The sequence below is a fragment of the Cornus florida genome, unplaced genomic scaffold (assembly GCF_030987335.1).
Source record: "Cornus florida cultivar Cherokee Brave unplaced genomic scaffold, ASM3098733v1 CherokeeBrave_3.0.0_Hap2_Chr11, whole genome shotgun sequence".
In the NCBI taxonomy this organism is placed as follows: Eukaryota; Viridiplantae; Streptophyta; class Magnoliopsida; order Cornales; family Cornaceae; genus Cornus; species Cornus florida.
Window position 1 is genome coordinate 23,739,319 of NW_026775581.1, and position 12,891 is coordinate 23,752,209.

The window sequence follows — 12,891 nt, forward strand, 5'->3', positions numbered from 1 at the left end:
TTGACTTGTACAGTTTCTCAAGAAGTTTGAGTTACTAAATCATAACTCTATATGCATGTTGTACTGTGAAAAAATGTGCAATATTAATAAAATTGATATTTTATGTTTTAGTACCAACACACTAACCAAAACTATTAATATATTTTAGTATTTGATTTGCGCAACTCATTTTGCTTCTCTTGAAAGGAACTTTTGACTTTGTGAAGTATTAATTGTATAGCTAAATTGCTGATGATGCTTATTATTATTTTTGCACTTATAAGTGTACTAAATCATAACTCTATATGCATGTTGTCCTGTGAAAAAATGTGCAATATTAATAAAATTGATATTTTATGTTTTAGCACAACACATTAACCAAAACTATTAATATATTTTAGTATTTGATTTGCGCAACTCATTTTGCTTCCCTTGAAAGGAACTTTTGACTTTGTGAAGTATTAATTGTATAGCTAAATTGCTGAGGATGCTTATTATTATTTTTGTACTTATAAGTGTGATTGATAACGCATTTTGAATATCAGTTAAAAATATAAGTGAGAGAGAAAAATGAACCAAAGTTTTAATTGACAGTGACTTTATTTGTCACTAAATGCTGGATACTTGAAATCTAAAAAAACCTCTTAATTTAAAATTACCGTTTAAAACTTCAGTACTTAAAATTCAATTATTAAAATTTTCAGTTTTATCAAAAAGCACCTAAGCTATATACATACAAACCACTCCAAAAGTCTCTCTAAAGAAAACATATAGATTTGCAACACACTAGCCAAAACACAACAAAAGCAACAGAAGAGAAGAGAAGAAGAGCATCAGATTCTTATATGGATGACTCAATTGGCTTGCCTGAGAAGGTGTGGAAGAAGCTGCAGGACCTGGTGCCGCAGCAGCCGTAACATTTTCCTTTGCACAAGTGTAATTGCAGCGACTCGGACGAACAATTCTGTACACTCCACTGCTAGCTAGGAGGAAAATATCCTTATTGTTGTCCTCCCCGAATGAGAAAATGTAACCCAAAGCAGGAAGTGTACTTCCAGGCTTAAAGCTGCATGCTATTGGGGAGTCATGAGCACAGTTGAAAGAAATCTGGCTTGTGGTAAAATTCCCGCTGTTTTCAGGATTTTCGGTGCCTGCCCATATAGCACCTGCATATAGATCTCCATATATATACCTGCAGAATCCATTGACATGTTAATTCTATCTTTAGTACTTATTTTTCAAGGAACTATCCTATATCCTAAACACTGTTTCCATGTAAAGTGTGAATTTAGTATACAGTTGTGATACTCGGGCGGAACTCTCAAAATGAATTGTATGACTTACAAGTTTTGACTGGTCATCTTTACCAAATATAAGAAAGTGGAGGGTCCCACTTCCATATATTTTGCATACGTGACCAATCAAAGCTTGTAGGTCAGACAATTCACTTTTAAGTAATCGGTCTGAGAATCATTTTCCTTTAGTAAATTGTCATTCTTTTTTTTACAATGTCCTATTAATAGCAAGAGGCAATTGAATTACCATTTATATTAGTCAAAACATTAAAGTCTCATCCATAGTAAAACTAAATTGAAGAGGAAAAAAGCTCACTCACCTTCCATACATGCATGGATCAGTCATGGACCGATAGAAATAGCCACCTGTAATTGATGCTGATCCTTCATTCTTGTTCACATCAGAGTGAGTGTATCCCATTACTGGGAAGATTGGGTTTATCGAATTTATAGATGTATTCCCTCCAGGAGACTGTTGGGGAGTGAAAAGATAAGGACCTTCATAAACACGCCAACCGTAGTTCCCATCCTTTGTGATCATATCAACCTCTTCATATCGATCCTATGTATTAATCAGCATGAGAGTCGAAAATTAAAGCATATAATTAGTAGGTACACATCTAGCATGGTATTTTGACTTAATTCTTCATGTCTGTGGTTTGTGCAACCTTCGACTAGGATCTAGAAACATAATACAGATACATCACCATGCAAATGAGATCATCTATTGCAATCCTTGTTTCAAACAAGTATCAATGATACAATTGCCTATAAATTGCCTCGTGTCACGCAAACCACAAGGCAAAAAGAAAAATAAAACCAAAAGATTTCACCCTTTATGCTTTTGCATCTCTGAAGAATTAAGCAGGAGTATTCCACAATAAGATTTATAAACCGACCTAACAGAACTTTCAAAACAATGTGGATGGAATGAAGTTCTTAGAGTAAGAAAAGTGCATCAATTAAACAGTTGTTTAGTGTATCGGAGATGGATTTATTAAAAATATATATATTATTATCATACACCCCGTTGAGGACTTCGGTTAGAAACAAAACAAAGAGATATGCAGTTTAATTTTTTTTTTTTCTTAATTTACTAAAATTCTCCACCGACTGAGATTGATTTCGGAACATTGTAGGCTCTGAGTCAAAAATAGGAATCAAAAAGCACCTAGTCCCCTTAAGTAACCAATTCAGCAGCTTGATTTGTATGAATATAGAGTATGGACATCCTGTCCAATATATTAGAAGTGGAATAAACTAATACCTGCCCAACATCTGCACACATAAAATAGGAAGGCCTTTCTGAATCAAAACTGCAGCGCCACGGATTTCTTAATCCCAAGGCCCATATTTCAGGCTGCAAATCTTTATCTTCAATATATGGATTATCCTTGGGGATAGAGTAATTTCCCCATAGACCAAGGTTGCTGACTTCTGCTGCACCTGAAATACATGACATGTTACAAGAGGGAAAAGAGAACAGTAAAAATGCAGATCCAAGCAAAGTAAAATAAATAGCTTCTTAACATTACTTGTTTGCTAAACAAGCATGGAAGAAAAGGTAAGATTTCTATAACAACCATCTTTTTAGTTTTCCTTTTTCATTTTCTTTTATGAACAAATGAAAGAATGACACAAGTTGAGTGGGTAATATTAATTTTGGGAAAGGAGAACATGAAGAGGGGGTGTGATCCAAAATTTAAAACATTAAAGTGTTTTCTGGACTGTCCTTGAGAGACTGAGCCTCACTTCTAAAAATACCGGTGAACCGGACATAACAGAGAAAGCAACCAAAAAATCTAGGAAGGGGCAAAATAACAAAAATTCTGACAGTTTAAAATTACAAAATGGAAGGGACATAACAGAGAAAGCAACCAAGGGAATGTCTACCTTGGTAGTTTATCAATTAGTTACAACATAGTGTCCCAACTTGACTGATAGACAGTATAAAAGCAAGCCCAGAAAACCATGAATAACATGTACGTTAAATTTTACTAAAATAATTTCGTTAGCTCCCGAGGTATTATAAAATGAGACCGTGATATGGCTATAGTAGGGTATTTGAAAGAATTAGATTAAGATTAATTAGTAGATCGTGTCTCATGCATATACCTTTAATAATTCATATTCATAAATAAATAAGTAAAAAAGAAAAAAAGAAGAAAGAAAGAAAAACATGTCGATTATATCAGAATTCGGAGGCACCAATAATTCAATAATACATGCTTGTGGCAATGAAATACTATTGTTCCTCCCCTAAGTGATAAATAATTGATGACAAATATGTACGATATATATTCTCTATAAAGGATCATCAATACCTTGTTTACGTATCATTAGGAAATGCATTAACATAAATACAGCAGTAAGAAGATATATGGTTTTTTTGTGTGATATATCATCTATGCGTGGTATACATTTTGTAAGTAAATTAGTGAAAGATATAAGGCTGTACTTGATATTTGGAAAAAAAATAAAAAATAAAAAATGAACAAGGATTTGATATTGAAAAATGTCAAATACTCTTGTACGTTGTAGTAGAAGAATATAGATGATGTGTTGATATTTGATAACATATGTTAAAGGGCACAAACATAAATACAAAAATTGGATGAAGCCACATTGTAAGAGAAACAATTATTATGTAGGCTAATTGGTAAAACAACAGATGTTGAGAATATGCAATATAATATGAAAGTTTTCATGCTAATACTCACTTGGTATGTTGTCAATATCAAGCCTCATAATCTTTCCAAGCAATGACTTCTTATTTTGGGCAAAATTGTAAGGATCACCTGAACCTCCACCATCCCCCATCATAAAGTATAAGTACCCATCTGAAGGTCCAAAAAGAATCTGTCCCCCGTGATGAGCTGTAAATGGAAGGCCCATTGTGAATATTCTTCTCACTTCTAATGGTTTAGCACTTGTTGCCTAGAAAAAGATTAGGTTACATTTATAAGCTTTAAGTGAAAAATAAGAAGAGAAAATAAATCATGTGCATCGAAATGTACCAAGGAAAACTCGGATGTGGTACCATTAGCAGTATACTCTGCAATTACACTCTGATATTGGCATGGAAGGGCACCGTTATCAGGACTTAGCTTTGAAGGATCACAGTTCACATCCGAGTTACATGAACATCTTCCTGCGCATCCAGGCCACTGAGACTTGTCACAATTGAAAGAAGCAAATATGCGTCCATTTTGGGCAAAGTTTGGGTGAAATGCAATACCCATCATCCCAAACTCAGTATCGAAATGGACTTCATCAGTTAGATCGAGGAAAGGATTGGATTCATCGAGCTCTAGGGTTCCTCCTGATCCATCTTTGGGAATTGTTGCTAACCAAATCTTACCTTGCTGATTGGAGAAGAAGGCACGAGAAGAGCCATCAGGATGAGCTGCCATATCAAGGTAAGAATCATTCCCTAGTTTCTCAAGACACATACCATTTGGAGGACTTGAAGTCAAAGTAGTGTTACTTAGTGTAACAGGTCCTCCATCAAAACATGCTGATTCATCAAGGGAAGTTCCACCAAATGCATTGCAAAAATCAGTTTTTGATTGCCAAAAATCTGTTAGCTTGGTGAAATTGGAAGTAATGGGTACTCCAGCTTGACTTTGTAATGAAGCAGCAAATGGTGAATTCATTATAGATACATTTTTACATGTATCCCATACGTTTGCACAATAATCATTTTTTGATTGACTAGTTTGAGATGAATTTGCTGATACAGTAGAGTTGCAAAGTACAGGGACTGATCGGGGAACAGAATCAATTCTAAATAGCTCTCCTGAAAACTGATCGCATCTCTGTATAACACGAGAATACTAAAATCAGTGCACGTGAATTCAGATGAAACATGAGATAAGCATTTAGATGTAGATTATATATATATAAACCTTTTGTGTACAAGTTATAAAATTTCAGGAGAAAAAATATATATATAAAAAATAAATAAATAAATTTATAAGAGTGATAAATTCTAATTGAAGGTATATATGGAAAAAGCAGAGACAAATGATGAATAAACTTCTCTGGGATTTATTTCAGACATGGAAATGAAGGATGTACTGATTAAACAATTCTAATTGAATTTTGGGGATTTCTCATTCATGTTCAATGAACTTCTTCTCTCTTTGGTTCTTTCTTTTTTCTTTTTTCTTTTTTCTTTTTTGACAATTCTCTTATTGGCATCAGATAAAGCACATTCGTTATTTACTGAGAAATTTATCAAATTATATAGTTCATATAATGATTTTTAATTGGGGGTTGACAGCAAGAAGGGTTAATTTAATTAGATTCAGAATTCATCAAAAAACAACTGAGGCAAAAAAATAAAACCATAATAGTTCCTGTATTTACAAAGATGTAATAGCTATAACAATCCTTCATGAGGTGATATTACTATCATGTCACCAAGTACTCAATCAATTCACGATTCAACATTTTATATTTCAACAGATAGTCTTATTTGTGGAGATAAATAAAAACTCTTACTGCACAAAGAACCGATTTAATAAACGCAGCACAGCCAGAAGCTGAGATGTTCATTATAACCATTTAGTTTGTGGTCTATTGATGATGATGATTAGTTGGCTTCAAAGGCACACAATCTCCGAAAAAGTTTTTCAAGTTGAGAAATGAGCCAGTGTGGTCTAGAGGGCATGCTGACAGAACAAGCATTCTGATGTGTGTGTGTGTGTGTGTGTGTACATGTCTATGTCAATAATCAATAATTCAGGTATATAGTAAAGGCTGCCAGTTCTATTGCTTAGATGGCTTAACACATGAATGAGGGATTGAGTCCTAGTAGTTTTCTTGCATTCCTTACCTTAACATAATGTGCGTTATGCAATGTCTCCCAGGACTCGATATCTGACAGTTTAAAATTACAAAATGGAAGGCCTTAACTTAACCTAATGTGCTACAATATATTATTTCATAGAATGATTCGTGAAATAAATGACAGCCAGTCTGTACTTTGAACAGAGACAGTCAGAATTATAATTGGAACAGAAAAAAAATATATCATAGAACATCTTTGCATTTGCTTATGGTGTGTGGGATCCAAAACTACTGTGTGAATTTGTTTTTTATTATGTGATTGTGAAACTCTAATTTTGGGAAAGAAGTAAAAACAGTTGAACACTGATTCATATTTGCCCCAAATTTTTCTTTCACATTACGTTTATTTGTTCCTTTTCCAAGAGCATTTCCATACATTAGATCAAAAGTTAGAGATCTACAATAAATGATAGAAATAGTAGTTCCATTTATTTATGATTCAACCGAATCAACCAATTTTAAAAATTAATACGAAAAATAAAACAGTAATAGTTCTTATAGTTACAAAGATATCTTAGTTGTAACGATCCTTCATGTGGCGATAAAGTCATTAATTTGAAGCCTGTTGAAAATACTATCATGCACCAAGTGCTCAATCAATTCATGAATCAAAATTTGAAATATCAGCAGACATTCTTATTTGTGGAGATAAATAAAAACTCTTACCGCACAAAGAACCGATTTAATAAGGGCAGCACAGCCAGAATCTGAGATGTTCATATTGTCATATTGCTGCTGCAAACGCAACTCTTGGGTGGAGTTGCAGCAGACAGTTCCACTGTAAGGACAGAATACCGGAGGGGTCTTTGGGATAAAGGGTGCCCCTACACCAGATAAATAGGAACAAGAAAAAGTTCAGAATGTAAATTGATAGCTGCAAATGGAGCACTAAAACAATCAATAGTATATTAGCAGAATTGAAATGGAAGAAAAAGTGAAGTAGTGAAACATACTTGAATCGGTACATAACGGATACGAAAAAGAAGGATTAACAAGCAGCAGCAAATTGCAAAACAGTGAGACAATGAAAAGAACAGCACCCATTACACCAAACTAACAGAAAAAACTGAAAACTTCTAAACACAACCCCTCTTTTATAGGGACCAGAGGTAGCCCACTTCTCAATAATATTGGCTTCACTAGAGAAATCAAAATAAGATCAATTTCAGACTAAAAGCTTTCTGAGTCTGAAACATATTCCACTCATCACCAACTCTTCTATATCTCTTTCCCTCTATTATTGACCAGTCCAAAAGTCAATCTCTTTGTAACTATGCTTCAAGAAGGATAGACCTCCCTCTCTGCCTCTCTCTCTCTTTCTCAATATATATATATTGTGTGTTTGTGACAAAAGCATTTGACAATTTTTTTACAGTTGAGATTTGAGGCATCAAGTGGACAGTCTACATAGTTGACTTTATTTAGTAATAAATCAATTGGGTAGTTGAGGATTAAAAATAAAAAGAATAAAAAAATTGTGCAGAAAATCCTGGCTGTATGGATCTTGGTTGGTTCAATGTGTCTTGTGCACGTTGAATGCCTCTCCATGGTCAAGTGCATTCAAACCTTACTTATATATATATGTGTGTGTGTGTGTGAAAAATAATAAATAAATAAATATCCAGAAAACAGATTTCAAATTTGAGTGGAACCCCCTGGGATTTAGAATCAGACAAGTAGAAACACCGGCAATTCAACGTCATTGATGACATCAATTCAGAATTAAAAAAAGGTATATAATGGGAAATCCAAGTGGTTCATTATGTGATGGAGAGAATAGCCATCTACAATGGGGCATCTAACAGCTTTAAACTTAATATGGAGTCGTTGTAAACAAAGGCAGGCCATCACATGCTAATCAATACAAGGTAAGGCAATATTTTCTGCCATAAAGCAATTACACTGCAAACACACACACACACACATATATATATATTATAACATTCTTTAAATAGAAAGAAGCAGACTTTGTTGAAATTGGTAAGGAACAATAGAGACAGGGAGGAAGCTTCCAGGTTAATTAATAATTATCCTGCTGGGATAGTTTATTATAGTTGAAAATAGAGGAAAGTGAAGCAAATAGACATTCTTTTATGTATGGTGTACACAATCTACAGAGTAAAACAATCAAGATTTTCCATAGGTGGAGTTTCAGAAACCAAACAAATTAATGTACAAAAAAAAAATATTAAAGAAATTGATAACCTGGTTTACTGAATCAGATTGCAAAAAAAAAGGTATTGACAGAGAGATGTTTGTGAACTGACCGCATTAATATTGAATTGCTCGGGAGAAAAACAAAAAGGTTCCGCGACGATGATCAGGCACTCCATTTGTGTTTCAAATGGTGGGGCATTTTAGTAATTTACCAGTTTTTTCCAACTCATTTAAATAAAAAAATAAAAAAAAGGCAAAAGTGCCAAAAACAAGAAAAAACTCTCAACCATCAAGACTTAGCATTTTACTCCCTTAAACTATAAAAATAAACATATCAATACAACAATTATCTAAATAGTTCAAATTAACTCCTAAAAGTCAATTCCGGCAACTTTACATCCATCTTCACTGTAAATTTATAAAACTATCCATTATAATTAAGAAAAAAAAAATACCAAAATAAATAATCAACGTGAAATACCCTAAATGTAACAACTCGAAAAGATGCCAAAATAATAATAAAAATCTATAAAAATTTTGGCATGACCTCCGTAGAAAATGTCCCTCAACAATCTATAGAAAGACAAAAAAATAAATGCAATGGCCTCACTGGGCCTTAAATCCAATTTAGCATGTCCCAACGCACAATTCAGATATTATATTACATTCCCGAAATGGTTACATACATACAAAAGTCACGTTCCTCCATCTCATCCAAACAAGGGACTCATCCGTTACTTCAAGTTACAGTCCATAATTGTAGCTAAAATTTTAAAGTTTATAGCTTACAACGTTATATCAACTAAACTAAAGTTTCTCAAAATATTTAAGATTACATTTACAAAATATATATCAAAGTTCTAATACAAAAGATAGCAAAAATGAAATAGATCCCCAAGCTCGTCTAAACTTGTGGTGGATCATCGTTCGCCACCTCTTTTCCATATCCTAAAAAATGTTAAAAATAATGGGGTGAGCATAAGCTCAGTAGTTCTTATGTTCCCGTGAGTCCATACAATGAATAGATAAAAAGTGAACGGGATCATGCCATCAGGAAATGCATATTCTCAATCACAATAACAAGTATGTAACAAATATCAACCAATCATCAATTCACCACAATGTCATGAAGTGCAATGTTATGCAAATGTCACTCCCCATTTCCGAAACAATTCCGTTTCAACAACCAAATCGTTAGTGCAGTCCGACCCAAGGCACCTCTATGGCGTCACGAAAGGAAGGTTGGTTAACTATCCATGACCACAAGGCACTTCTAAGACGTCGCATCCGGCCTAGTTAACTCAACTACATTCCCTTCTAGACTACACCAACATCACGGACCACTAGGCGCCTCCTAGGCGTCCGGTTTTCGCAACACTTTTAGAAATTATTTTCTCCAAAACAGTTTTATTTGTTCTAACAAATATTTTTCCCCCTTTCTCTTTCCCAATAGATGCATGAATGTTTCATACTTCAAATCATTAATTTAACTATATGTTTTTACACATTTTCATTTACGTCATCATCACAATTTAATGAAAATTTCTAAACATTCATTTCCTTTATTTATTTATTTATTTAGAACCATAGCACCAATTTTTCTTCAAGACAATAAATAAATAAATAAATAATCATGGAACATACAACACATCAAACGCTAAGCATGCTCATTTACCATAATGAAAATAGACATGTATATAAACTCAAATAACATATGGAACACAATTATCATTGTAATTACACAGAACTATAACAACAACAAGCTAAGTAATTAAAATTTAGCATGCTTAGGATCAAATTTAAGGGGAAAAATTCACCAAAAGCCAAGAAATTGTAAATTAGAACACCAATACCTCAAATTGATGAAAACCCCCAATTTGAGGCCAAGAACCCTAGAATTTTGAACTCCCTAAAGTGCACCAAATGATAATTGGCTCCTATCAAATTAACGGCCTTGAAGAGCTCAACAACTTTGCTTCACAATGTTCTACCAAATTCCCAAAAGAAAAAGCAAGATCAAGATTTGAAGTTGCAATAAGAAAAAAAAAAAAAAATAGAAACTGCATAGAGCATTTTGGTTGCAGCAAGAGGGAGAGAAAAACATGGACTCGTGTAATGGCCTTATGGCCTTATGTGTGTTTATAACATAGGTGTGGGCCACTTACTTTATTTCTTTTAACATTAATTATATATATATATATATATATATCACAACATTACACTAAATGCCCCTCAACAAATTTTTATTATTTTACCGAAGTATATCTCATCCTCTCTCTCCACCCACCTCACCCCCTCTCTCTCTCCACTTACTTTCTCTCTCTATATACGACCGCCACCACCATCAGCAACTCATCTTCTCTTTCTAAAATGCCGATTTGTAACTGTCGCCGTCGACCTCCACCTGCAACTCATCTTCTCCAGCGACCGCATGTATATATATACATATATACATGTATATATACACATCATCATCATGCCTCCATTCCCACTTTTTCTCTCTATTCACTCTCTCTCTATATATCACCACCACCTCTTCTTCACAACTCTGCCACTCCAACCACCCACCACCATCACTGCCACCCACCACCCGCCATTGAAGACCCTTCATCTCATGAGCCTATCTCTACAATGCTTGTAGAAAGAGAACCCAAATGAATCTCATCCTCTCTCCATCCACCTCACCCCCTCTCTCTCTCCACTCACTTTCTCTCTCTGCATCGCATTCTATCTTACTATTTCTAACAGCACTTTCTCCCTTCAAACCAATAAAGAAATTATACAGATTTTAGTATGAAGAGCTAGTAGCATCATATAGAAAATTTTGTCAGATCCAGAGCGCACTATCATTTCTTTGTTACTGGGTTTACAGATACTTAGAAGAGCCATTTTGTTCAGCCTTTAATTATAAAGGACAAACTATTTAACCGAAGGGTATCATACTAGAAATTTCCCACCTGAAACACATTTTTTTTTAACCCCAGCTGAAACTGAAGTCACTGAGTTTTCTAATATTCAGTTATTGACAATGAATTTATGGAATTATCAACTTTGTACGCGTTCATACTTCGTAATTCAATGGAAAGAGATGTTTACTAGAGATAAAATATAAGATAGTATTTTCAAATGCAGAATTCTATTAGGAAGCAATAAGAAACATATTGGAATATATAGAAGTTAGTTCCTAACCAAAGAAAGCTGATCGTGCCTTCTATTTGAGATAATGTACCAAAAGCTACCAGTTTTATGATTTTCTCAGTACCATTATCCAACCCAAGTACCATTATCCAACCCAATAAACCAGAACAATACAACTTTTAAACATCCAAGCCACTTTCTAAATACAATACACTCATGATATATAACAAATGCATATATCTTAACATTTAGGTCAAACCATCTTAGTTAAAAAAGTCGAGCATAAAAGCTTAAGTGCTGATGACAATATGACCAAGCTAATCATGTCACAGTTCTCTCTCTGTTCTAACTCTCACGTCCAAACTCCAAGCTTCAATGGAGGTTTTCAATCACAAACATGCTTTCTCACTCATATTCCTCTTCTTCTCACCTTTCCTTTCACCATTTCCATCCCAAGCATGCCATACAGTAGACCAAGAAGCATTACTCCAATTCAAACACCAAATCACCGACGACTATTTTAGAATGCTGAATTCATGGACACCTTCTTCTGATTGCTGCACAGCCTGGGAAGGCATTGCCTGTGACACCTCCGGCAGGGTCATCAACATCTCTCTTCCCGGCCTCATGGCCGGCGACGACTACCCCATCGACACCTCCATGATCGGCACACTGTCCCCTTATCTTGGCAACATCAAATTCCTTCACTCCTTGACCTTAGCGAACTCGAATACTTGCAGGGTCCCATCCCACATAAACTTGGCAAGCTTTCACACCTCACCGACCTCATACTTCACAACAACAATCTCACAGGCTCAATACCCATTTCATTTCAAAACCTCTTTAGGCTAAAGAAGCTTCAACTGAGTCGCAATCGCTTATCTGGTTCTCTCCCTAACCCTGTTTTTGAGTCTTTAGCTTCACTTTCTTTTCTTGACCTTTCAGAAAATCAACTATCTGGTTCAATCCCATCTTCAATTGGCAATTTGGTTTCGTTAACTATGCTTGATCTTCGTCAAAACAGCTTCTCTGGTGCTATTCCAAACACCATTGGCAAGCTCAAGAAGCTCAAAACTATCCATTTGTCAGGAAATCGATTAAATAGTAGTTTACCAAAGTCTATAGGCGGACTATCTGAATAGTAAATTTATATCTAGACAACAACCAAAATAATAAATTAAAAAGAGTAAACAAACACACACATATATATATACATGTTCCAGTAAATATAACATTAGATTTGATAATTTGAAAAAATTTAAAAAAATAATAATTAATAGTAAGCATATATATAGAGATGTGTATTGTCCAGTAAAATATATTACATTATATATGATAATATATATATATATATATATATATATATATATATATATACATATATCAGTAAAGGGCTACAACTGTAATATTCAAGGATAATAGCGGAATTAAAAGAACAGGACAGTCACGTGCTGACCTTGTCGGTCGG

General features: G+C 34.3%; 2 protein-coding genes across 2 annotated transcripts; one reads left to right on the forward strand and one right to left on the reverse strand.

The window, feature by feature from the left end:
• Positions 1-623: 623 nt before the first annotated feature.
• Positions 624-7,411, reverse strand: LOC132284164 (HIPL1 protein-like). The gene is made up of 7 exons (XM_059786240.1): positions 7,082-7,411; positions 6,795-6,952; positions 4,292-5,092; positions 3,995-4,211; positions 2,542-2,720; positions 1,595-1,836; positions 624-1,171 (listed from the first exon to the last, which is right to left on the reverse strand). The coding sequence occupies exons 1-7, from the start codon at positions 7,170-7,172 to the stop codon at positions 766-768; spliced, it is 2,094 nt and encodes a 697-aa protein (XP_059642223.1). The 5' UTR covers positions 7,173-7,411; the 3' UTR covers positions 624-765.
• Positions 7,412-11,798: 4,387 nt separating this feature from the next.
• LOC132280890 (receptor-like protein 19) lies at positions 11,799-12,565 on the forward strand. Its single transcript, XM_059782647.1, has 2 exons — positions 11,799-12,023; positions 12,164-12,565. The coding sequence occupies exons 1-2, from the start codon at positions 11,799-11,801 to the stop codon at positions 12,563-12,565; spliced, it is 627 nt and encodes a 208-aa protein (XP_059638630.1).
• The last annotated feature ends 326 nt before the right edge of the window (positions 12,566-12,891 follow it).

Excerpts from the sequence above, each read along its gene's own strand:
- LOC132284164 (XM_059786240.1), bottom strand. The coding sequence starts at position 7,172 with ATGGGTGCTGTTCTTTTCATTGTCTCACTGTTTTGCAATTTGCTGCTG. Across the intron at positions 4,212-4,291 it reads CCACATCCGAGTTTTCCTTG|GCAACAAGTGCTAAACCATT; the intron begins GTACATTTCGAT and ends ATCTTTTTCTAG. Across the intron at positions 2,721-3,994 it reads TGATATTGACAACATACCAA|GTGCAGCAGAAGTCAGCAAC; the intron begins GTGAGTATTAGC and ends CATGTATTTCAG.
- LOC132280890 (XM_059782647.1), top strand. The coding sequence starts at position 11,799 with ATGGAGGTTTTCAATCACAAACATGCTTTCTCACTCATATTCCTCTTC. Across the intron at positions 12,024-12,163 it reads CCTGTGACACCTCCGGCAGG|GGTCCCATCCCACATAAACT; the intron begins GTCATCAACATC and ends GAATACTTGCAG.